The 26,049-nt window shown below is 50.6% G+C and overlaps 1 protein-coding gene and 1 long non-coding RNA gene across 5 annotated transcripts in view; one reads left to right on the top strand and one right to left on the bottom strand.

Annotated features, from left to right (window-relative positions):
* The window catches only part of LOC119396294 (uncharacterized), a 258,725-nt gene that overhangs the window by 44,734 nt on the left and 187,942 nt on the right, over positions 1-26,049 (bottom strand). The window lies entirely within an intron of this gene.
* LOC119396293 (transcription factor GATA-3) overlaps positions 1-26,049 on the top strand; it is a 257,931-nt gene that overhangs the window by 186,472 nt on the left and 45,410 nt on the right. For 3 of the 4 annotated variants that reach the window (XM_037663444.2, XM_049417032.1, XM_037663443.2), the window contains exon 3: positions 17,853-18,452. In XM_037663444.2, the coding sequence (XP_037519372.1) occupies positions 17,853-18,452 (600 nt within the window). Of the gene's footprint in view, positions 1-17,852; positions 18,453-19,299; positions 19,465-26,049 lie in introns of all 4 variants that reach the window. The other variant, XM_037663445.2, reaches the window with a different exon arrangement.

Raw genomic sequence — 26,049 nt, 5'->3', positions numbered from 1 at the left:
GACGGCGAGGCGACCGGCCTGCAGCATAAAGACGCGCGATCGCTATCTCGTCCGGGAGGGCTTAATATACATTCGCCGCATTTACCTCCACCGCCGGTGGGGACGCGTCCGCCCGCGGTGAGGTTTTGGCATGGAGCTTTTGCGCTGCCCACGTTGTCGCTGCTTCAGGCGATGGCTCCTGCTGTTGCAGCATGCAGTGCGCGCGAACGGCACCCTTTTAAGTTCACGGAAGCGACTCCCAGGTGCTGGCTGCCCGCTGATCCGCATGATGGTGCGTCGAGCAGCCCTGCAACTCCACTCCGCGTGACGCGATTTCGCTTGAAGATTTCGCATTTGTGCAGCTGGCGCGTCAAAAATTTAGGCCCGTTTTATTTCGAAGCTCGCACGGCAATTGCTATATGCATCCATTTCAGTTTTTTTGTGTGTACTGCCGCGATCTTAGGTTGTTACGTGGACGAGTGACGCGAAACTGTGTGAGACGTAACACGTCGTCCGCGCTATAATTCGGATATGACGAGCTCTGTGAAGGGCGTAGCCGGAAATATGTGACGTCATGGAGTGCCTGTGACGTCACAGAACGTGCAACAATGTGTATGTGTTTCCGCTTGTCCAGTTCTGTTGGAACAATCGAGGAAGCCGTACTCATACACATCGTGAACATTTCCGTCGATTGCATCATATTTACGCTACCCACTCCTAATATAAAATGAGCCCTGTGAGGAAATAATAAATACATAAACAATGTTCACGGCTCGTCCGATTGCAATTCAACTGGTTCGCGGGTCACATCACCTTCGAGGTCGAAAGTCAAACGCGCGTTACAACCTCCTTCCAATGTATTTCAGCACAGAGGCACCGTTTTTTCCTCAGGCAGTGACGTACATCCCAGGAATAGGAAAGTATACCTAGCGTTCGCTACACATACAGCAAAGCGATGGCGGAAGCACGAGTCAACAGCCGCTCTGAAAACAATCAGAAAGAGAAAGAAAAGAAGAGAGAGAAAGAGAGAGATATTCTTTCGCGGCCAAAGCTCGCGGGAAAGGCTCACTCCTTATCGCGCCTTGCCATCATGCATATCAGTGATGAGCGGCACTTCCCCTCAGCCGTAGCGTAGCGGCGGTGGTGTTCCAGCCCGTGTCAGAGCGTGTAAGTGGGAGATCGAGAAGGGAGGAGGGGGGGGGTGAGGGGGAGTTAGTGAAAGCTGCGAACTCCTTGGCAGCGAGGCTCGCATAGAAGCAACAAGAGAGCAAGAAGGACTGTGCCGCGGTTTTTGGGGCTGCTGCTGCCGGCAGGCGCCGCGAGCCGGGGTTCGGCCCCCACCCTGCCTTGACTCGCGGTCTGCTCGTTTTCCCGACGCGCTCTGGCTAATTGGCCTCGAGCTCCGAGGCGCTGGCCATGCGTGCAGAGCATAAACACGCGTACGCTCCTTCTAACCAGGTTTACACTGGCCTGATTCAATATTCGAACCCTCACCCCCCTCACACCCGTGCGTCCTCTCTCCTTCTCTCCGATTCCAACATCCCCACCGTCGCCCTCACTATTGCTGTCGTAATTATGATTACTTTTTTTTGTTCGTCCTAACAAAGTAATAACGCTAACAGGCGAAGGAGACCTTCCCGTGGCCGACCACGCTGTATGCGCTGGGTTGGTCGCTTCTTTTTTTATTATTATCGTTATTATACATCTTTTTACCTCCTTTGTTTCGAGAATGAGTGATCTCTTGCGCAAAGTGAGCCAAGAAACATCCGCGGGAAAATCGCACCTTCGCGTTGCCTTCGGCTTTCCCGTTGCGTCATCCGAGCGGCGATTCGCCGGAGTTGCTGTTGCTTTGCGGGAAAAACTGCGTAATGTACGCGCATTTACGCGAGTAACGATGCCTACGTTTGCCTCATGGAACGTTTTGTCCATGCAACTGTCGTATGAGTCGAGTTTCGCTATTGATCGTTGGAAACGTTCTGGGCTACGGGAAAGGTTTTAATACATTTCTGCGTATAATGATGTACTGCTTCCCTGCATTAAGTGCTTTAATTCCACCGCTTAGCTTCCCAAAAGTGACAGAGAGGTTCCATAATGAATGCTGGAGAGCTTTGCACTGAATTAATTCATTCGTTCATATGCTGGTGTCAGACTACCCGCCGGCAACAAAGTGAGTAAGTCGCAGATCGTTATCATCATCTGCTGCTGTTGCTGCGACGACATCCACGGGAGAAATAGGAGAGCAAATAAAAAAGAAAGATCGACTTCTACGGCAGATTGAAATGATATCCTCCGGGTGGGCGGGTTCCAAGGAATAAACGGGAGGCGCCTCGGCAAATAGCTATGGGCGGGATGTGTCTTCACGTGTTTGTAGCGGAGATGGCAACAGCGCGCGATATATTTATAGGTGCCGGGGCCGAGGAGCTCTCGCAGTGCGGTAGCTGTAGACGCAGGCCATGCAGCGCGGCCTCTTGGCAGCATTTCAAAGCCGCGCAACGCGAAATACTCCCGAGAAGACTCCGAGAAGGGGGGAGCGATGAAAAAAATAGAAATATCGAAAGGAGAAGGTGGAAAGAATGTGCTGTGTAATGAAAACACTGCTGCCGCTCTACAGGCTCTTGCCAGCCAGGTTATATACACACACACATGCAAGGGTGGCACTGATCACGCCGCGCTTGCGACAGATTCCGGGCATAGCTGCGCGCAGCCGATGTGTGGTATAAACTAAAGGACAACCGCAATACGAAGGACGCGCGACATACGGAATAGTATGGCGGACGGCGCCGGTTTGACTCAACTATACATCAGTAACTGTATTGCAGTGGCCTAGATGTCTCACCTCAGACGTTATCTTTTATTTCCATCTCTTTACCTTGATTGAATGATTGATTGATTGATTGGTTGACTGACTGTGCTGGTGTGTGTGACGTGTGTGTGTGTGTGTGTGTGTGGTGGTGTGTGTGTGTGTGTGTGTGTGTGTGTGGTGTGGTGTGTGTGTGGTGTGTGTGTGTGTGTGTGTGTGTGTGTGTGTGTTGTGTGTGTGTGTGTGTGTGTGTGTGGTGTGTGTGTGTGTGTGTGTGTGTGTGTGTGTGTGTGTGTGTCGAAAGACTCAATCAAACATGGCGTGGTCCATATTTTACTCACAGGTGCGCAGTTTCTCACGGATGTTTACGCATGCAGCAATGAACGAAAAGCGACTTGGAAATATCACACCGGAAATTCTAGTTAATTTCGCGTTACATCGACATGTACAGGGGTGGTCAAAAGTTCTCAGGCCGCTATGCCATGTAATCCTATGGAAGCGCGGCATGGGGGTTGAGCATAGGTTGGGGTAAGGGAATCCGGAGGCTCGCCAGTCATTTGATTGGGCCATTTCACCAGCACCCTATAGAGAATGGTACGTTTTCTTTTCGTGTCGTAAGTGCAACTATCCATCTAATAATATATTTAGCTGTATCGTGCCTATGACCATTATCGATCACACAACTCGTAGGACACTGACTCCAGCTACAGGCGTCCGTTCAACTTGCGTTAACGTCTTAGCATCGGGACCCTAAAGTTACGGACACCAATACCTATAGTACAACTTCGACAACACTGCACAGTTTTTCGCGCGCAGTATGTGTGTACAGTTCAGAGGCGGCGAGTTTTCGCGTCGGCCCGGATCCGGCGGATGGTCAGTTGCGCGCGCGTGAGGTGCTCCCTCCTTCGGCGCTTCCAAACCAAACACAGTTTTTTTTGTTCGTTCGCGCGCGGAGACGGGTAAACGCCGAGTGCCGTGCCGAGGTGTTGCCCCCTTTCCGTCCGCCATCCGCCCTTGTTCCTGTGCCGTACAGTCCCGTAGCGCGGCTAGCAGCAGCGAGCAATGGACGGTGGTGCTGCAGGTTGTCGCGGTCGGCTCGCCGCCGTGATGCGCTAACGACCACCTGTCGCCTCGGCCTGCGCTCCACAGACGCGCTTGCTCCCGCGCGTTGACGCTTCGCGCGTGCGCATCGCCTTCGCCGCGAAGGGCTTTCTCTCCCCACGAAGCTCAGGTGATACTGCCGCTGGGACGAAGACGAGCAGAAAAAAAAATGAAAGAAACGAAAAAATAGAGAAAGAAAAAAAGTAATCGGTAAAGGGAAGGGGGGAGGGGGGGCATAACTATCCGGAAGGCGAGAAAAGGCGCTGCAGGCTGATGCAGTCGTTTTCTCTCAGTATTAGAGCTGGTATCCTTGCAGACGATCTCAGTATGTAGAAGGCTCACAGCACACTTTTCTATCGTAGAACAGCTGGTGCATTTCTAAGGCGCCATATCAAGGTTCTGCGTTACCCACCCAGTAGCGTTTATCACCGAGAAAGAAAGAGTAATCATCTGACTTGCACATGTTTATTAAGGCGAAAGCCTCAGATGCCTCATCGAACGAGAAAAGTTACGGGCGTCCCGCGTTGCAGGTATCAACACGAGTGATGCAAGAAATCATCACATGATGACGTCACCCTATGACGTCACATGTCACCAGAATTTGTGACGTCATCATGCAGTCACATGATGACGTCATCAGTTGGTCAAAAGTGGGCCGATCACGGAGGCAGTGCAGGTGAGGTGCAGAAAGCTTGCGATGCCTCCGATCCTGGAGGCAATGCAAAACCACGTTAGCTGCAGAAAGCTTTTGGAGGGGGGGGGGGGGGGGGGAGAGAGGATCGATACATCGACTAAGAAGAAAAAAAAGGCAGATGGCTTGTGACTTCGAGTCGTCTTAGGCGAATGCATAAGGGACCCTGTGAGTTTTTTAATCAGGCTTTATGTTATATAAGCCGTCGTACTGGACTTTATCAGTAAAAAACGAACACGAATTACGCTGAAAGTGAGCGTAAATAAAAAGAAAACATTGTTGTGTTTTCTTTTTATCCGTCAGTGCTCGCAGAGAGCGCATCGCAGTGATCAGACTAAACGCGATCGTTCGAATACTGAATACGCTATCGACAAAACTCTTGAATTTGTTCTTCTTTTTCGATAGCCTCTGTGACAGTTGGCCTCCTGAATAAGATCGGCCTGCGCGATCACCTGCATTATACGGATGCACGATTCCACAGCAACGCTTCGACCACGTGTCTTAATAAAAAAAACTGATTAATGAAATAACAAAACAAGATTCGAAAAATACACAGGTAGGGAACCAATGCGATGTTCCGTCATCTATCCTGCTCCACCAGCAACCCAGTTTTTGTGCGCAAATTACTTGATTAACAGAAAATAACAAAAAATAAAAACAATTAACAACAGCTTGGCTATAGTGTTAGCTGAGACACCCGATGTATTGCCGCCGTATAAGAAGAATCGCTTGCGACTCCATGTACGCCTCCACTGACATCTCGGCAGCATACGTATATAGACTGTCCCCTTCTTTATTTATTAGCTTTTTCTTTTGGGGTCTCCTCGCGTTCTCTTCGACGCTCGTTGTGTGTCAGTAGCGAAGCCGTTTCCAAACAATGGGAGGACCTACTCTTGCGCTCTCGTTTATAGCTCGGCCGCCGCGCCGATTGTTTCTGTCACGGGAAGCCGCGGCCAAAGATAGCCCCGCGGCACAGCAATAATGGCGGCAGCGGCCGTCCGGCTAATACTAATAAGACACACAGGCATACACACCTATAAGCGGGACCGGTGACGGCGTGAGAGCGGCTCGGCGCCTTTTTTTCTGATGCAAATTCCGCCGCGGTAGCATCCACTGAGAGGGGAGGAACCCCCGCAATTAGCTCGCCAAGCGGGACCCGGCCGACCGACGGGCCGGTGTGTCGCTGTGTGCCGCCGACGTCCCAGCATAGCGCGCGATGGAGTGGACGGCCGAAAACGTCCCTTACGCGAGATAGGCCGACCGTGCGATGGCTGCGTCGCTGGTGCTTCGGTACCGTGCAACTCTTACAGTATACTGTAAGCTCTTACAGTATACTGTAAGAGCTTTTTTTCGCGTACGGGTGCATTGGCTACGAAAGTTACCATATGCGCACAAGCGCGGTATTCAAGGGACACTATCGAATGAACAACATTATTAAAGGCACTGTCTACCGCTCGGAAACATTTTTCGGATTGTGGTGAAAATGAGAAGATCGTTCGTCACATCGGCGGCAACGAGCATGCTTTTGCCCCATAAAAAGGGAATTATATTTTTAATTCGATGTTGAAAATCGTGAAAGAATGACCGCTAGCGCCACCCAACGGCGATGTGGTTCAATCCACTGGTATGACAAGAAATCTTCGAAAGTAGACTCATTTTGCTTAAAAACAAACACGTATAACGTGAAATTGTATTTTACGCACTTGAGGCACCTTTCGGTTGCGTCAGAGAGTAATTTTTGCCTTTTTTTTCTCACGCATCCAAAAAGGCGCGCGGTGGCGCTGCTTGCGGCGCCGTCTTCGATTTCTTCTGCTTCAACTCATGCGCTATGCCATGCGGCTCTCCACGCTGGTCGCACTGCGCCACTGTATTGCTGATAGGATGTCTCACATGTGCTGCGCTGTGAAGGCGCGCATATATTGTCTCTTTTTGATGAATCGACTTGGCTTGGATTGCAGCAGCAGTGCTAAAATAAACGCATAGACTGCGATTACAGAAAAACAAGTGTTCTGTAATCGTATAATAAGGCATCATTTAACCGCTAGCGCGCTGAAAACGACTGTTACATTCATTGTGTTCAGCGAAAATAAAGTAATCCTACAGAAATCAGATGTGCTTTCGGTTTTAATTTTTACCGGCACTACAATCGTCATCGCGTCCACCAACCAGTGTTGCGGGCATGTTTCACGCCAATGGAAGAAGACCGAACGCAGATGGAAAAATTCTGTTTTAAAAATTTCTACTCACTGTCCAGAGAGACCGCTGCAAGGTTGGACACTTCAGACGGTACGCTTTCTATTGCGGTACAAAACAGAAAAGCGATGATGGACGGTAGACAGTCCCTTTAAAACCAGCGGACTGAGGCACTGAAGTGAAACATCAAATCAGTTAGGCATCGAATCCCCGCCGTGGCGGCCGCATTTCGATGGAGGCGAAAATGTTTGAGACCCGTGTACTTAGATTTAGGTGCACGTTAAAGAACTCCATGTGGTTGAAATTTCCGGAGCCCTCCACTACGGCGTCCCTCGTAATCATGTGGTGGTTCTAGGACGTAAAACCCTAACAATTATTATTATTATTATTATTATATTATTATTATTATTATTATTATTATTATTATTATTATTATTATTATTATTATTATTATTATTATTATCAGTGAAGACACGACCAAATGAGACCAACAGATAATGAAGCTAAGGAAAGTTTAGAGGACATTATTCGTGTTTATCTGTAGTACAGTAATTATGACATAAATGGAAAGTAATCACTTTAGACAGACAATTTATTTTCAGAACTCCATTGTCATTAATTTCGCCGTCGTAGGTTAATTATTATAAGATGAAATGAAGGTCAATGTTTCATGTCTGAATTTCGCACCTAAACGTCACGGCACGTGAACGTCAGTGTGTCGTCACAAATTTCACAGTCTTATCACATATTTCGGCCACATTGGTTCAATGAAATATTCTCAAACTTGTTAAAACTTATGCGTCCTTTAGTACGATGTAAGTCACTTTTAGCGACAAACGATTTCGCAAGCCCTAGCAGGCGCCGTCAAAATCTATGACGTCACGGCGAGCTGGTGCGGGTAGTTCATAGCAGCGTCGCCACATTACGCGTCCGCACGGTGTAAGCTCAACTGGTACAGGGCTTTCTTCAGTGCGAGCAACTATTTTCCAAAAGTTAGAAAAAAAAAATGTGAACATATGCGTCGACTGCAGTGACAGCGGGATATCCTAGAAACTTGTCTGGACACCAAACAAGAGAAATGATGCCTTATATACTCAAGTGGAGCGCCGGGTCAAATCAAATTACGCCTTTACAAGCGCGCCAGCTCTTAAATCGGTTCAACTTTCGTTTTAACCTATAGACTTAATTCACTTTCCGCCCTTCCCCAACTTAAACTAATCAAATCTTAGTCCACTTGGGCTTAAGTTTTACAGCGCACGCTATAACAGCTTGCGTCTCCCCATTTATTATCACTCGGACCTGACCGACCAAGCCGGATATAGTGAACATACGCTCTCTATAAGCGCCCAAAAGCGATCGTTTCTTTTTCTCAGTGAAAGAAAGCAGGCGCATCGCCGGTGCCGCTGGCGAATAGCACAGGCAAAGAACAGTGACAGGGTTCAGAACCACGGAAAACAAGAGACGCTTCATTAATGCCCTCTCGAGCAGATTAGCTTCGATGCCCCCCCATCTGCGGTCACTCGGAAAAGCAACAGCATATTTCGCGCGCTCCCGTTTTAATTGCTGCCGACCAGAGTGAACCCACGGCCGTCCTCTCCCACCAATACGGAGGAAGGAGTTTAAGTACACCCTGGACGCTTCTGCAAGTTCGCTTTCCCACACACATGCACGCACGTACAGACACCCCAGCATACGCAAATACAGAAGGGCAGGGGGTCAGACTTCCGCGCGGACAAAATGCAGAGAGCTTTTACAGTCTAAGAGTCGCGGTTCTAGCACGGCATCCCAGTGTTCGAGCCTAGTTCGGTGGGTCGCAGACTGGCTTGTGGAAAGGGAGGGGGGTGGCGCCATCCATGTCGGCTGTCTAATTGCGCCCTAATGCGCCTTGCCATCGGCTGGACCCCGCTCGCTAGCGTCAACCCTCGCATCGTGCTTGGATCAACGAAGGGGGAGGAGGTTTGAGGGGAGGGTAAGCACAGAATCTGCGTCACTGCAGCAGCAGCAACAAGACGAGACCGAAACCCTGCCGCTCCTCCGTGCGGAACCAACAACGCCTCTGGTTTGTGTCTCGAAGCCGACTGAACGCATGTAGTGCTACGCGACTGGCAGTTTCGCACTGCGACTGCTGGGGAATGTGTGCATACACCAGTCTTGCGCTTGCGGCTGCATGCGTGTTAGGGGATCTGTGTGTCCCCGGGAGCGTGCGCAACAGAAAGGAAAACTCGCGGCCAAACTGCTTTCCCGAGGTTCGTATATCACGGGCCAAGTGGCTGTGTATCGTTGGAAGCGTAGTCGTGGGGGATGTGCGTCAAGGAAGCCAAGTTCGCAAACTGCTGCCGGGGGATAACTCGACTTAGCGTAAGTGATGTACTGCGAGCCAAAGAACTGTAGTCTCGGACCTTCTGTATTTCCCACTGTATAGTTTCGGAATTCGGTGTAGTCACGCTTGTGCCTCTCCTCTTCCTTCATTATCATCTCTCTTTCTTCCCTTTATTTCCGTTTTCCTTGTCTCCAAAGAAGGGGTTAACATCCCCGCATTCTCTTTTTGTTTTCTATATCTCTTTCATGTGCTATATTACAGTCACTAAAGTAATGTGTTAGGCTACGCTGGATCAGTAAATTAACGCTTCCAAAGCACTGTAAACGTCGGTTTTGCTCTAAGCGGAGTTGTTTGGAAGCCACGGAAAATAGGCAAAAGAGAAACAGAGGCCTCCTGTAAAATTTTTCAGTTTCCTATAAAACTTTTCCGGTGCATTCAAGAAGGGAAAAAAAAAATCACGAAGTCGCATACAGTGAACACAGTTAGAGCTCAATCGTGTGTTTAACGTACATACACTTCAGCTCATGGAGACATCCGGGACACTCTACGTGACTGTTGTGTGAATTAATAAGTGAGCGCAACTTCAAAGAAAAGCACGACGAAGAATGTGTGCTAAAAATGAAAAAAAAAGAACAATCATTCGTCTTCACTCAACGCGGACTCATCACCTCGCACCGTTCATTTACGTTTCTATATTTTCTCCAGTCGAAAACGTCTTAAGCGCCGTGCGGCTTTGCTTATCACCACTCCGGAAACCGACACGGAACCGCAGAACGTGGGAACATTCCTCAATGATTCATTTGAACCACCCGGAGCGCATTCTTTTCTTTCCACAACCGTTAGCGACACATACCACCCGCGATGTGCGTTTAAATGCATGCGCAAGCGCACCTATATAGCGTGCCTTCCGTATTATGCTTTCAACCGCCACGATCACTATGTGTCGTGAACGAAATGCGTCTTTCGCTAACAAGCACTGTAGGCAGGCATTTTCTCGCAAAGCCCGTTTAGTATACACCGCGTGGTGTGGATGTATCCGGCAAGAATACTTGGCAAGACGAAGGCGCGACGCCTGTGGTGGCGCGTCCACTATCGCGGTAGGTCTTGCCGCCGAGTTGGTCAACGCGCCGTGTGTGGCGTCTGCGCGACGACTCGGCGTGCGTATATAGAGTCATTGTTCCGCACTTAGCAGCTCTAGCCAGAAAGCAAGAGCGCAAAGAAAAAGAACGGATGTGTGAACGGAATACTAATGGTTCTGTGACCCACGCACGTACAAAGTAAGACGCAGCGGGAAAGGTTTTTTGGGCGCGAACGATGGATAGACGCACGACCGTAAGTGTGCCATGCCAGACTTTTGTGTATTGCTTGGACGCCCCTTCAACCAATTGGACTTTGCTCCGCGTCAGTTCGACTAAGGTTTCAGCGTTTGTTGCCTTCTTTTCTTTTTTTTTTTATTTTCCTTACCTCAACGAATTCTTTCCTTTCTGAGAATTTGACAACCGTCGCCTTCTAGAAATTTGTTAAAAACTCTACGTAGTATATACACTTATGGTATACAGAGACGGCACCGTGCCTTGTATTCCGAGAAAACCCGATGCTATAGAAGGCGGGAATGCGGGGTGCATTAATCTGGTGACATCCGGGAGGTTTTGGGAAAGCCGAAGGCCGGTGGCGTTGTCAGGTAAACAAGGAAAGCCCATGGCGTGCTGTGGGAATGTTTAAAATGGTAACAGAAAAATATTGGAATTGTTCGCTGTGCAAGCATCCGCAGCTTTTCTTTTACGTTTTAATTTTTGTGACTACGATAGCTCTTATTGCGCATCCCAATCGGCACGCTTACTGCGCGAACTCTACGCACTTTTGAGAGAGGTCCTGCGAGCATTCACGATGGCCTGTCGAGTTTCCGGACGACACGGGCGAGGACAGAGTTAGGAATATAGAGTATCTCTCTTTTGCCTATGGACTTCTTATACCTCCTAACTTTTACAACCCGAACGTGACAGGCTGCGCATTGAAAAGAAAGAGGTAGATGGACGAAGTTGAAGAACAAGAAACACTGTAAGACGTTAAAAATAAACCTGACTTCCATAACCGAAGTGATATACCATCGCTACACTATACTTCCCTTGACTAATGTTACCCTACAAAAGACATTAAACAAACAAGCAAGATACAAACATCTTAGACTGCTTAAACATCTTAAACATCTTAAACACAAACATCTTAGACTGCTTAAGTGTTGAGTTGAGAATGAATGAAGACAATGTTCTCGCTGTAACTGTAGCGGGCAGCCGACATCAGCCGAAGGTGGTCAACACAACAGTAGTGCACATGCATGCGACCGACGCGGAACCCCTTATTCTTCTATTTGTTCACGACACGAAGATTAGCCAACAATACCCATCATTGCTCAACACGAGTCACCACTTAGCAAACACTAGCATAAGCCAGTGCTCGCCAACATTAGTTAGTGCTGGCTGTATGCGAGTAAATGCGGTAGATTTCTTTTTACTATTGCGACTTAGGCTTGCCCTTAAGGAATAATATTTTATGTGTATATGTTTATTAAATGTGCGCCGTAAGGCTAGTGTTTTGTTTGAATTGAAACAGTGTCTTGTGGAATCTGTTGTCATGTATCCAGCGGTCATAACTGATGTCATTGTAGCGAAGGCCGGCTTGCAGGAGGTGACGGGAGCGTTCCGACTGTAACCCTTAGCATGTCCAGTTGAATTTGGGGAGAAATTATCATTATTAGATATCGAAACAGCCTTTCACATAAAAATATTGGCGGTATAGAGGTCCAGGACGACTATTATTGTCTTCAATAGCTGAAGAAAGCACAGATACAGTATTGGTCGGGTGGCCAGTTTTCCAGCTTAGACGCGCAAATGTCGAGCTGTAAAGAACATTGGATCCAACCTCTAGCACACGGGGAGCGCAGCTTGCAGGTTTCACGTCACGTCACCGTTCACGCACGCCGCTAGCGCCAATGGTGTTCCTGTCTGCTTCGGTGGTCTCGCGGAACGTGCCTGTCCGCGCGTCGACGACGGGAAGTGGTGGGCAGCGGCCGCATATACAGACCGGAGGTCGCGCGCCCCTAAAAAAACCGCCCTTTTATTTTATTTAACGCTTTTTCTTTTCTTCGACCGGCTCCGTGGTCACAAGAAGCACGTGCTCGCAGCGTAGGGTCGCTCGCGGGTCACGCACCGCAATCGGCCGATTGGACGGCACGGATGCCGTCGACCGACGTCGCGCCATCGTCAACGGCAAAGATCACGTGCAGCGTGGGGGTCGGTTCATCGCGAGCTGGCCCACACGCTCGCTGTACTTAACGTCGGGCGACGCGCGATAAATGGACACCGGAAGAATCCTGCGCACGCACGAAGCACGCTCTCGATCCAAGCAGAGAGTCTCCCCGATGGCGCGAGCATGTTGAGAGGATGCAGCCTTTTAAGAGTCTGAGACAAATAGCTGCGGTGAGCGCGCCGCTTTTGTTTCAGCGAGGTCCACGCTGGGCCGGCCAGCCAGTATTACATCTTTCTCTCTCTCTCTCTCTGCTTCGAAGGAGAGGGGGAGTACTACTTGGTTCGTGCGCTGTCGGCTGTTGGTACGGTGGGGGAAATCCGAGTGCGAATTAGTATAGCCCGCCGCCGTCGAAGCAAGGACGTAGAGCGGGAGAAACGCGCCGCTGACTCCGCGATGGCGGGCCGGAACAGTGGATGCCCTCCCTGTCCACCCCCGTCTTTCTATCGGACCGCTCGTAGTATATGACTTGTGTGGCCGCGCCTTGCGGTGTAGTGCGAGACGCGAAACGCAGTTCCCACGAGTGGGAAAAACAGGGCTGCTGGGAGAGGAAGTCATACCCAACCGGGCACGTGCTTTAACTCCATGAGCTGACGTGTACAGAAACATATCACCACCGCGGCGTTTGGATGAGCTTTGGTAACAACTGCGGGTGCGGTGTTCAAACATTGTGTGAAGTGTGCTTATGACGAAGCGTGCACGAGGAGAAGAAAGGACAGAAGTAGTAGCGGAGATTTGAAATTCTAGTACGGCTAGCGTGCGTTATTTGTACTTGGTCGTATAGTGATGAGCCTCTAACTGTAGGCTGATTCCCGTGTGATTCTTGGTGTTGTCAGGAGTCCATCGCGAGCAGTAGAACGGACATTCAACTATACAGATAGTCACAAGAGCGTAACTTGAAAAGCAGAGAAGCTTACCGTCCGTCTCTACTTGCTTGAATCGTTTCGTCCACCATACAAACGGTCTTTAAAGTTAATTCCGCAAATGAGAGTACACTCTCACAAATACACTGGTAGGAAGTAAATACTGCCACGATATACACCGTTTAATTGTAAGTGTATACCTTTCGACAATGATATGTCTGTTGCATGTGAGAATCACTTGACGCTGATATACGCAACGCTCTTAGATCTATAAGCACTGAATAGACGTAGAATTCAATGAAGCATCGACCAACAAAATCTAAGAGCGTTGATATCGACGTCTCACTGATCAGTAGACGAGTGATGCGAACGGGATAATGAGTTGCTCATTTCGCTGGTGCAACAGAGGAGCTTCGTGTATTTAGAGAAACGCAGAGAGTTCTATGGCTTCCTCTAGGCAGATATATACTCGATAAACCACAAACACCGCCTCACGTTTCTCGATGTATAGCCACCTCCATCTAAGAGCAGCGGCGCGCACACATTCAAACCTCCAAAAAGAAGCCTTCTTTGTACTCGGGTACAGTGATTGTGCCAGCCGTTCGAGTCACCGGTCCACACAATTGATGTGTGTTAGCAATGAGAACGATGAGGGGAAAAAAAAGTTCATCTCATCGGCCGCCATTTGTTTCGGTCAGCTCGTATAGACCGCCCGCGTAGCTTTGATTTATACGCGTCTACGTCGGGGCAATATAGACCAGCGTGGCTTTACTCCCGAGCCCGCAGTCACTCGCGCGGTCGGTCCTCGTTCTGTACGGGAGCTTATACGTAAGTACATCGGCGCGTTTAATCCCTCGGCCGCTTGCAAAACGCCCGTCCGTTGGAGCGGTCATTTCATTCGATCGGTCTGAAGACACCGCTACCAAGGAAACACATGTCTTAGCGGCGAGATCAGCGCCTCTTTCTTCTTCGGGCAATGGTTTCTTTCCTTGCCACGACGCTGTATACAGCTCCAAAGCTTGGGTCACAAGATAAAATGGATGAACGTGGCTGCAATCTACTTCGCGCACCGGCCTCGCATAAAGCTTCACGCGGAGACATTTTTCGGGCTCAATACTTTTCTTCTTCTTATTCGAAAGAGCCTTCCGTTGTGGGCTCCTTTGCGCTGGCCTGACCGGAATGGCAATGCGTGCGACACGTCGACATTACCTGCGGATGGTCCAGTTGGACTGTTCACGACGTTACGTCGCCAAGGTGTGTGTGTGCGTATATATATATATATATATATATATGTGTGTGTGTGTGTGTGTGTGTGTGTGTGTGTGTGTGTGTGTGTGTGTGTGTGTGTGTGTGTGTGTGTGTGTGTATTGCGCACTTTCAACGTCAGTCCCCTTGATTTCTTTGTTGCTTAAAATCTGCGTCCAAGCATTACTTATAAGAAGAAGAAAAAAAAACACTGAGTCGTAGCTTTTGCATAATGTCAAAGGCGTCTTGAAGCTTTAAAAATGAGTACGGAAAAAAAAACAGTGTTGCGGGGGGAAAAAAGTACATTAAGTCAACACGCTCATTCTCCATTGCCTGTTCTTTTTTTCTGCGTGTGTGTACCGCCACTGATGCCAGGTAAATTCCAAAACAAAATAAAGTAAAGTAAAGTAAATAATATAAACGAAAATGAAAACTAAACAAACAAAGTCGTCCGATATACTTTATTTGCCCTGAACACGTTATTTTTTCTTTTCTTTTTAACTTAGCCTTGTTGGTCAGACATAGCTGCACCTCCAGGGTCGGATTGATGCCGGCAGCTAATGACAATGGCCTTGAGGACCATGATAGCCGGTGAGAAAAAATGTGACAGCTGTTTCTATAAACTTTAATTGAATTAATCGATGCATTCATTAATTAATTAGCTTATTCCTTGCTGAAAATGAAGATACTAGACTGCAATAATACAAAGAATACGCCAGCACAGACGCAATTCCTCTTCGTCGCCACCCAGCAGCGTGGAAGAGGGCGATCTTGCCTTGAGACGTACTACCTGAGCACGTCTAGAAGCACTGCTTCGCATCTGCACAGAGCTCTGGGTCCAGATTATCTCCTACCTGTTGTCTTCCTGCACAGCTCCTTATCTAAGAGCATTTCTCTTTTGCTCTCACCTGCCCCCAGTCAACTCCGCAGCAGTATATATTTTTTTATTCTGTTCCCTCTCTTCTTCATTTCCTGGCTTTTCCCGGAGCCTGCCGTTGTTATATATACGCTCTGCAGCCCCGGGGGCAGCCGAGTTCCCATCCCTCCGGCGTTATACGCTGCTCGAATAATGGCCAATTGGCTGCCGTAAATCTTGGGGCCAACTGTAGGCGCTGAAAACGTGCCCGCCATCGCAAAACAGGCAACCTGGCAGCGCGGCTCCACGATCCAGCATTTTCAGTGCTGCTGACGTACGTACGCGCGTGCACGGGTCTTGATGCAGAAACACCACTCCGCGCTTCTCTTTTTCTATCTCTCCCGCACTATATTTTTCCTTTTCTTTAACCTCGGTTGCGGTTCGACGGCCAGTTCCGGGCTCCTTCGATCGGTTCGACCTCAACTTCTCGCGCCATCGTCATAAATGATCCCTCGCTGCTGTGCGAGATCGCAGGGGAAAAGGCCGAGCTCATGCTCATTTAACCTGACACCACATTAGTGGAGGTAGCCAGGGCGTACAGCAGTAATGATGGAGGTGACGACGGTGTGCGAAGAGGCCCAACAAATAAGGCACTCGAACGTAGATTGGCTCAAGCACAACGCATGTTTGCCTTTTCGATAGGCTAAATATTGCGTGCCGGTGTTACACAGCAACTGCTGAACCTATAGAGCCTATAGACCTTTTCACAGGAGAGAAGAAACACCTCCTTTATGGACTGTGGCGTCGGAATTACAAAGGATGCCGTCACTGCCTCAGCAGTGCGTTTTTTAGGGGGTAACGCCTATTTAACAAAGCCCAGGTTGGATTATACGGCGGCGCCCGAGCCTTCCGTATCATTGAGGTGTATACCCTCATGATATTTGTATCTACGTGCTCATCGTCTCAGGAAGAGAAAGAGAGATATATATCCAGAGAAATGGAAGAATTCGAAGGTATGGTGCTTAACAAGATATCCGATTTGCTACCCTACGGTGGGGGATGAGGAAATGGTCTACACACGCTAAACCAACTAATGAACAAATACTCACCCTTACGCAAGCGAATGTGAACAAGACAAAGACATAGTTCGGTACAGCCGTTTCTACATGGATGAAAATTACTCAATGCAATCAGTGAACCAAGGAATATAGCCGTTTACGGTTGCCCCTCCTTTCGCGTACTCAATGAAGTGGGTGGCAGGGTATACTTACTGTTCAATGCTGTCCTACGGTTGAACGACGTTTCTTTGTCGGAATGGAAACATACGTTGTATAGTTCTTATCGAAACGTATACGTTGCCATCGGACTGACACCTTCCTTCTCCTCGTTACTATATCAGAGTAGACTTTAATTCGAGTATGTACGAAATGTAGACTGCACACTACGGTTAAAACAACGCGAGGCTGCTGCAGACGAGATTCAAATTGTGTGTGACTGTTCGTCTCGCAGCTTCTCGTTTCGGTAGCCGATGTGTCAGCACCTCCTTCTTGTTTGCTTCATTGATCGCCCCGAAAGGCGATAAGCCGAGAGAAACACCGGTTGCCCCGATGTATTCCCGTACAACCGCAACGGTAGCGGTGGTATTGAGGAAGCCGATCTGGCGCACAGCCGAGTTGCCCTAAACAGTGATGGATCGGATGATTGTCGATGGTAATAGCAGTCGGCTCTTGCTCGTTCGCTCGCTGCCGAGGAAATTGAAAACGCTTTCACCGCCGCTGACCTGCCCCGTGCAAACGATATAGTGTAGCGAACGAGCTACCGTCGTGGGAATATGCATATTCACCGAGTTGAAGTTGCGCTAAACGTGGATTTAGCGGCTCGTGTAATCATGACGGTCGGTGAATTTAATAGAGTATACACCGGCGTCGACGTGCGAACAGAACAAACACTTTGCCTGGTGCGCGAAATAATAGATCGACCAGGAAACAAGCACGTGATTTAGGGCTAGGTGCTACGTACGTGTATATATAGTTGAGGCGTGGTGACTTGCCAAGAAAGCTTTATTTAACCTATGCCTAGACCGCGGCTTCTCGTCTGTGCGTATTCCTTTACTTGAGGGCGGGAGACGCTGGAACAAAGGACGGCATGCATTCATGTTATAGTGTGTAGTCACTAGGTCGATTGTGAACTTGCACTGCAGATTACCCTTAGAATTTTATTAATACTATTTTATCTGAAACCTCAGATGCACTTTTGCTGAAGAGGCAGGGAGTTAGCTGGGAGCTTGACCTGCTTTACCTTAGCCTCCTCTCTCTCTTTATTCCTCCTCTCTTCATTTATTCCCATAGTCTCTTTCCTGTACACAGCTATCGATGTGTCTTGTACGCAAGATACAGCAAAGGCGGGACACTCCTATCGTCTGTGTCGCTCTCTAAAGACCACCTACGCACATGATACTTCGCACAAAAAAAGTCACTCTCCCTTCTTTCTTTCCCTCGCAGCTCGTGTGCCGAGCAGCCAGGTGTGCCGGCCACACTTCCACAGCCCGCTGCACCCGTGGATCTCGGACACGGCCAAGGCGGCCGCGGCCGCGGCCATGGTGCCCCACCATGGCGCAGCTGCCTGGTGCTCCCCGTTCCCGCCGGCCAAGCCGCAGCCCAGTCCGCCCACGGCGCCCTCGCACTCTAGTCCGCACCTGTTCAGTTTCCCGCCCACGCCGCCCAAGGACGCCACGCCGGACCCGGCCGCGGCCGAGGCGCCGGGCTACGCCACGGCCGCCTCCGGAGGCTGCGGCGACGACCACAAGCCCGGCATGCTCACCTCCCTGGCGGCCACGTCCTCCTGCGGCGGAGCGGGCAAGCGCGAAGGTAGCGGACCCTTTTCCGCCTCCTCGCCCCCTTACCCCCACCCGTACGTGCCCCACCCGGGTGCCCCGCCGTCCGAACTGGCAGGCTACCACAGCTTCCACGCCGCACCCCTGCAGCTGGCCGCGGCTAGCGCGGCCGCCGCCAAGCAGCACTCCTCTTCGTCCAACGCGCTTCAGGGACCCAACGGATACGGCCAGCCCAGCAAGCCGCGAACCAAGGGACGCTCCAGCGCCGGTAAGGTGAACGCCAGCTACGCGGCACGGCCCGGCGAGAAATGATGCACGCACCGCACTTTGCCAACTCACACTACTAACAAGCCACTTCTGCTGCTGCCACCACTAACGCACCCTGCCGACGCCGCCGGCAAACCCCCGACTGCGACGATGGCGCCGACAACGGACAGGGAGGGGCGCCCCGGTTTCTTCCCGTTACTACCCCTTTTCCCATTCTTCTTGCTAGGTTCTGGTCAGACTGAGGCGGGGACGAGAGATGATGAACAAGATACAGATCAGCCTCTTAACAAAAGCTTGCTGAAATGTATTGAAATGAGATTCTCAACTTCCTTTAGCTGTGGTCACCTTTTACCACGAGCTCTTGTACCGACTCATAACCTGGAAGGCAGGTTCGGAGTAGGTTCCTTAGTCGGCAGTCCCTTCCTGGATTCAAACCTAGTTATATAATCAAATCTCTCATACTAGAGATTTCACGTGCTAAGAGCCCCCGTGGAACTTGCACCCACGCGCATCTATAGTGGGTGCCTCGAGAGAATTCTAGGTTACATCGTGGGCTATGATGACCTGTCAATACCCATGCTTAACGCAGCCACGAGCATTAAGACGACTGCGTTAAGACCTTGTCTAAGGCCAAACAGCCTCGCGAAAGGTCTGGCCGCGCACCTCTCCGAGCTTCGTCCCCGTCTCCAGTCTGTCCTAGAACCAGCTGCGTGCCCTTATGTGTCCGTCCCTGTGTAGTATGTACACTGTCCAATCTCCCGTGTTCTTCGTGTGGCCACCTCGAGGTGTGCACAGGTGTTGCCGCGGTCGCATCTTACCAGGAATCCGCGGTCGCTTGCCCCTCGCAGGCGCCAGCGGAGGCGGTAGCGGGAGCAGCTCGGGCAGCGGCGCGAGTTCTCGCCGAGAACTGTCGCTGCCCTTCGCGTCCCTCGACCAACCCACGGCGCCGTACTTCTGGAACGGCAGCCAGGCGCTCGCAGCGGGGCCGCGGTCTGACATCTCGGCGTTCGGAGGTGAGCGGCGACGCGCCGCGCCTCGACGACGTATATAACATTGTGTGTGGTCCAGCTTGTAAAGTGCAAACTCGTCAATCACCACCGAGACCTAACGGACCAAGGGCCGAGATAGCGTTGCCGCCTTGATGAAAGTATACTACTCGCAAGCGACCCGATCCTTATGACCGGACTTTGCGACCAGCCGCGCTCAAAGTGGCGACCTGTTCGAACAGTTTGGCTTCCGCTAAGCTTAGATGACGCGCGAATCCCGCTATAGAGCCATGAGTCTTGCTTATGTAAAAAATTGTTGAAATTTCATGCTTGCTTCTTGCACAAGCAGACAGTAGGCCGCCGAACCTGGATCCTGAAGTGCTTATACCGTTCACGATCATCCCTTGATCCATCGCCATTGTTATTCTTTTTCATCTCCAACTGCTTTCCCCATCGCAACGGTGAGTGGCGATCCAAATTGCTGCGCATCGGTACAACCTGTCGGCTTCCTATTACGCAAACGTCATCACTATCTCCTTAAAGACCACCATGGATGGTTAATACACGTCACCGCACCGTTATGGCCTGCCTAGAAGTAGCGAATTCAGTTTACGTTGTATACGGTTATACGATATCAGCAAGCTCAACGTGCTAAACTTCACTGGTCCCTCTTGTAGACCTGCTCCGCGATTCGATATACTTCGAAGGCTTCACTGTCAACTAGAACCCATAGATCCATATGCAGTTTCTCATATGACTCTGCTGCCTCGAGCCTTCATGACTTCCGTTTGGAGCAAGACGTCGTCGCCACAGAGCAGTACCACCGTTTCAATTCACCACAGGGCTCTACTTTACGCTGGGCGTAGCCATGTGCCTTTTGTACGGAGGCCAGTGCACTCTTATCCGCGCGACGACTGTGTGTGAATGGCGCATTTCTCTGCCGCGGCTCATTCAGGGCAGGCGCGCGAGCAATTTTTTTTTTCTTCCACAGTGGCCGCCTCTTAACATGCGATCTCGAGATGCTATCTCTTTCCTATATAGCCGCTTCTCAGTGCGGCACGTTTGTACGCATATACGCGAGAAGCCGCCACCCCTGGCTTCGTCCACGCCCCTCCGAAGCTCTCTCTTTTTTCTCTCCTTTCGGTCGAGATGGTCCGTTCACGACGGCGTTGCGATCCCCGGCCGTTTTCGTGATTGGGTAGCCCGCCTGTCTCACTCTGATGCGACTTCTTTCTTTCCCCTTTGTTGTTGTTGTTTTTATTACTATTCAATGACCTTTTTCTGCGGCGTTATATCCTAACACTCGCGGGCCCTTTTTGTGCCTGCCCGTACGATGATGCCGTCGGTGTACAGTGAGTTTTTGTTATTCCGGGCTACCATTCAGACGGCGGTTGTAGGAGAGGTATGAGGTGGTGCTGGTGAGCATGATGGATTCCAGGGAGGCGTCGGCGCAGCCCGCGGCGCCCAGCGGTCCATTTCCTCTTTGCCCGTTCGCGTGTTGCTGCTGCTGCTGCTGCTACTCCGTCAACGACTGCATCCGTTTCTTTAGGACCTCTATAGTTTCTTCCTGCAGGATGCATACGGGCAGTGGTTCCCTTCTTCAGTATGGCCAGCGGTTATTACACCTTGAGGGTGGCCACCATGCTACCGCGTTCCATTATTGTAGCGTCTATCCAGGAAGCGCGCGTCCTGTGAAGACACAGCGGTGAGCTCTGGGCCCCAGCTCTGAACATTCTGTGCGAAGATGTTCTGAGAATGGGCACCTACTTGTTGGGATATCAAATCCGACAGGTTTGTTAGAATATAATGAAACAGCCACACGACCTTAAGTTATAACTGCATGATGACCACCAATGCGGGGTAGCTAACGTTGTGAAAAGAAGAAAAAAAAAAAACAGTGGCATACCAAAGGTTTTGAGGGTGCAGTGCTTAAAAAACTGTTGGCATGTATCTGACATTGCCTTGACAGACCATCGCTTATTGATTGTAGGTTTCTTGCTATAGAGGTCATCTATTGCGTCCGGGTGCAATATGCCAACGGCTTGTTGGGAAGTGATAAATCTGTTCCGCATAAGCTGAGGGATCGAAATGACTCCGGTTTCGTTATATTTTTGAGCGGAAAGTTTCACCAGTGCAAACGTGTCTGGTATCTTCACGGCAGGCACTATATCCAAATTTTCAGCGCTTCCGACTCCCATTGGGCATGTTACGTTCCCGCTCACATACCCTTCGTGAATTGCTCAAATTAGCAGTTCCACCGTAGAGGCATTCCGAGAGCCCTCCAAAATCGAAACAAAAGGAGCCTGCACCACCGCGTACAAGAGGAGGGGCAATAACTTTCGCAAACACCACGACACTCAGATCCCGGAGGAGCAGCAGCAATAATCAGCCGCAGGATGTACACTCCTCGCGTCTGCGCCCGCACGCTTACGTAGCGAGCCCCGAACAATTTCTCCAAAACACGGGGCGCGCAAAGCACACAAAGGGAGAGCGCACTCATCTGCGCGCGCGTTATATGCCTCGATCATGACGCGAGGGCAAACTATCGCCGACGCCACCCCCTCTGTTTCCCCCTCCTCCATTCCTTACAGGGGGGGCTGTTAAGCGTTACGACCGTACGGCTTGCGCGCGCGCGCGCGATGCTACGCAGCATGATGCTGCGCCCAACAGGCACACACACCGCGTGCACCAACGTCGCAGCCGGCCGTCGATGCATAGGGCGAAGGGAGGGGAGGGGAGGGGGTAAGGGATAGCAGGGGGGTGGTGGTTACGAGAGCAGAGGCATCGGCAGTTAAAATAAAGAAAGCAACGAAGCTCACGCCGTCTCTCGCGCAGTGAATACTGGACACCCCCCCCCCTTCTTTTTCTCCCTTTCTTAAATCATACGTATAAAGAGAGAGAGAAGGCGGATTGGTTTGGTGGGAGTGGGGTGGGTCGACTTCTCACGGCGTGGTGTTGGGGAGGGGGGGTCACAAACCAGAGGCGATGATGGACCCAGTGCGACCCTGGCTTCGGCCTGACCTCGTAATTGCAGGTTGCCGCAAGAACAGTTCGTCTATACGACGGGAGAGAGAAGATATGGAGGGGAAGAGAGGTTGAAGAAGCATGCACGCGTAACTGCTTGCTCGATAGGAAAGAGGTTGCGGACGGTGGGGAAGGGGGGGGGGGACAGCTCGTTTTGCCTGCGACGTCGTTCGTGCCGCTCGTACGAGGAGCGAAAAGGCTCATTTGCAGCGTTGCTGCGGCGAAACACCCCCCGGTTCGGCTGGCCAGGCCAGACTGGGCCGGGAGCCGTAAGCGAGCTCGATGCTTTCCCTCTCCCTCTCTCTCGTTGGATCGTGATGCTCTCTCGCTCCCGACGGACCGAACACCCGGGCACGTTTGCGAAGCGGCTCATAGTCGTATACGTCGTATACGACGCGGCCGCGTGTGCGTTGGTTGCTCCGCGCACTTCTTTCTACGCAGGCGAGAAAAACTGGCATGCCTCTTTTTGCGTGGTGCTGGGGCGGGCGTCGATGGGCCGCGCGCGCGTTTTGAAGAAGATCCGGTTGAAGAGCGTTCCGACGACCAGGCATGCGGTCCGCGGTCGACTTACTTAGACCAGCGAGGACGTGCGCGTGCACTGTATCACTTCGATATCACGCGACTCCTCGGCGCGACCCTGTGTGCGCTATCTTATTACAATAAGTGGCGCTGGGGAACGACACATTGTACAAAGTGCCCCAGAAAACAGAAAGTGGGCATCAGTGTTTATGCAAAGTAGCACTAAACAGTCCAGTTCAGTAAACACGTACATAAATCGAGACACCACAGGTGGGTAAAGAAAGTGCGGACAAAGCCATTGGTTTCAGCAGAAGTAAATGCCTATGACTTTTACTTCAGCCAATAAAGTGTACAGCCACAAAGTGAACACTAAAGGAGCGCGAAGCTCAAGAGAAAGTAACTTATTTCAGAAACTTGTGCGGTCACCGTTTGCCCGAGACCGCAAATTTGACAGTCATCGTTTCACGGAACCCACTCATGATTGTCTCGGCGCTGATAAGTTCGTTGACATTCGTTCAGACGTTTCTCTCGAAACGGGAGAAATCGAAAGCCTCCTGCGAAGTACCGTAAACGAGAACAGACCTCTTCGAAGACACGCGCACATTCGAAAATTGCCTATAACTGCTATACTGCGGCAGAAAATGACTTAATTTCGAGGCAACCGTTTCCATAGTCGGCGATGAGCGAGGCGACGACGTACGTACCCGCCGGCCCTACCCCCACCTCCGCCTTTGGGACGACCTCGATGTCGTCCCAAAGGACAGGGCGCGGCTTCGACCTCGCCAATGTTGACTGCCTCGCCTTGGCGGGCGTCCAGAACTAGGTTACAGCTGTGCGAACTGGTCAGATAATTGCCCGATCATTAATGCCTCGTTCCCACTCTATCCTTGTCCCTTCATTCTCTTATTTTTGTTCTCTGGTAACTAGACACAGCAAAGCTTACACGAAGGGATTAGACAGCGCGCTAAGTCGAGCAGCTTATAAAGCTAAACCTGCCCCTTGATTCCGCGCGACTAACCCTTCTAACAGCGGGGTGTGGCTGATTGCGCTTGCCTCAACGAAAACGATGCCAATTCGTTTCTCAGTTAGTTACGCATAACGACGTGTTCAACTCAACCCGTCCTGAAACGAGTTGTGAAGTCGCGTTAACAAACCACTGCTTTAGTGAAAGCCAATAACGTAGCAATGTACGGGCTTCATCAGCAAACGTACACCGTGTGTCGCTGGCTGCTTACAGCTTCTCATGTTTTGGACTTATATCTGTTATTAGTGGAAGCCAGCGCATAAATTATTTTCCGATGGAGTAGAATCGAGATATATTGAGAAGCGTATTGACAGTGATATTTAATCTCAGAGATATTAAACTAAGTTTTGAATCCGGACAGCTTTTTCGACAACCTGTCCCTACACTAGCACAGTGTAAAGTGATTAATAATGTTAGCGTTTTTTTTTTTTTCTTTGTGTGGTTAAGTGTCCGAGTGGACTAGTATTTGCATTCTAACGAAACCGAATAATAATGTCCGGCCAGAGATAAAACCTTGCACGCGCCGAAATAAACACCCAAACAACAACAGCAAGAACACAACAAGTGGTTTGCAGTTCGTGACTGCACACACACTGGTACATGTGCTAAGTCCCTAAGCACAAAATTAAAAAAAAAAAAACAAGAACGTGACAAGTATATAACTTCTCCGACAAATGAATGGAAGCGTGGAGTTCTGCTTCAATACTTTTTCGTGTTGCTCTTTAGCGTATTCCGTTGATTGATTGATAAGTTGACTCATGTGATATCTACTGGCGGGGCTAGATTGGTGATCTGGGCCGGGCTAATTCTCCACCTTTTTGTCTCCTTCGTTTGTTCATAGATCTCATACAAAACGAATAAGAACTTAAGAGTCGCGCAGATATGTAGCACGTGTACCATGCGCATGCGGGATCCCGGGCATGAGAGGGCCGGACAGCTTTTCCGACGAAACGGTCACAGCTGAGGCCCGTAAAAACGAAAGCTATAGCGGTCAGCGATCTCCGTACATATACGCCCGGCGCATTCTCTCTCTCTCCCACGCGACTTCCATCTTCATCCCATTTGGCGTACGGGAGGATATCGGATACGTCTTTCGCCCGCGAGCCGTCCCGACAACTACGCAAGCCGCCATCGAAAGGAGAAGAAGAAGACCCTCGAAGGCACCCCGCGAGGCCTGGAGAGGGCGAGCTCTTGCGTGCGAAACCCTGCTCCGCATCTCGCAACAGCGGCAAGCGAGGGATGGAAAGAGTGGCGTTCCACTGGTGCTGAGCTGGCTGGCCGCCGGTGCGGCGCGTTGCCTCGGTGCTCACCGGTGTGAGCGCGCGCACACACACACACGCGCGCGCGCGCCGGCGGGAGATTAATAGTGTCGTCGGACAACGGGCCGAGCCAGGAATTCTGCTTTGTTCGGTCGCTCGTTTGGGAGGGAAAGGGAGAAACCAGTTTGCCGCCGCTGCCTGCCACAGGCTGCGCCTGCGCGTGCATATATGACGTGCCCGCTGGTGCGCCTTATGTGCGCCCCAGACTTCGTCTACAGGGGCGACCTTCTGCCAAGGCGCAAGGTATATAGATTCTGTCCGAAGGATTAGCTTAGGCTGGTGACGATGCACTAGGGTGTCAATAGACCTTCTGCAGACAGGACGGCAGTTGATGTCCCCCTGCAACTAGACTAACCAGCCTGGCCCAGGTGAAAGACATGCAGGGGTTTGGCCAGGAACGTGGGCCTAGGCTTCGGATATGAGCTGTTATATAGAAGCGAGGAGGGTGCTTGTAGACTTTTTTTTTATACGTGGGTGCCGGTGGTGCATTTATGCGCTCAGACCCAGGACCTGGGAGAAATATATAAAGATTCTGCTCGATGGCGGATCCAGATGTGGGATGCAGACGTCCTGACACAGCCCTCAACCCTCAATTTTAGGATATATACACCCAAGAAGAGGACCGGTGAGGTCCTCCGTCTCTCCCCTCCCCCCTCCCCCTGGAAAAATCCTGTATCCACCCCTTGTTAGCACATGACGGCGCGTTGAGATGAGAAATTTTGCATG

This window comes from Rhipicephalus sanguineus, chromosome 6 (genome assembly GCF_013339695.2).
Source record: "Rhipicephalus sanguineus isolate Rsan-2018 chromosome 6, BIME_Rsan_1.4, whole genome shotgun sequence".
In the NCBI taxonomy this organism is placed as follows: domain Eukaryota; kingdom Metazoa; phylum Arthropoda; class Arachnida; order Ixodida; family Ixodidae; genus Rhipicephalus; species Rhipicephalus sanguineus.
The sequence above is the reverse complement of the archived record's forward strand: the minus strand, read 5'-3'. Positions and strand labels throughout refer to the sequence as shown.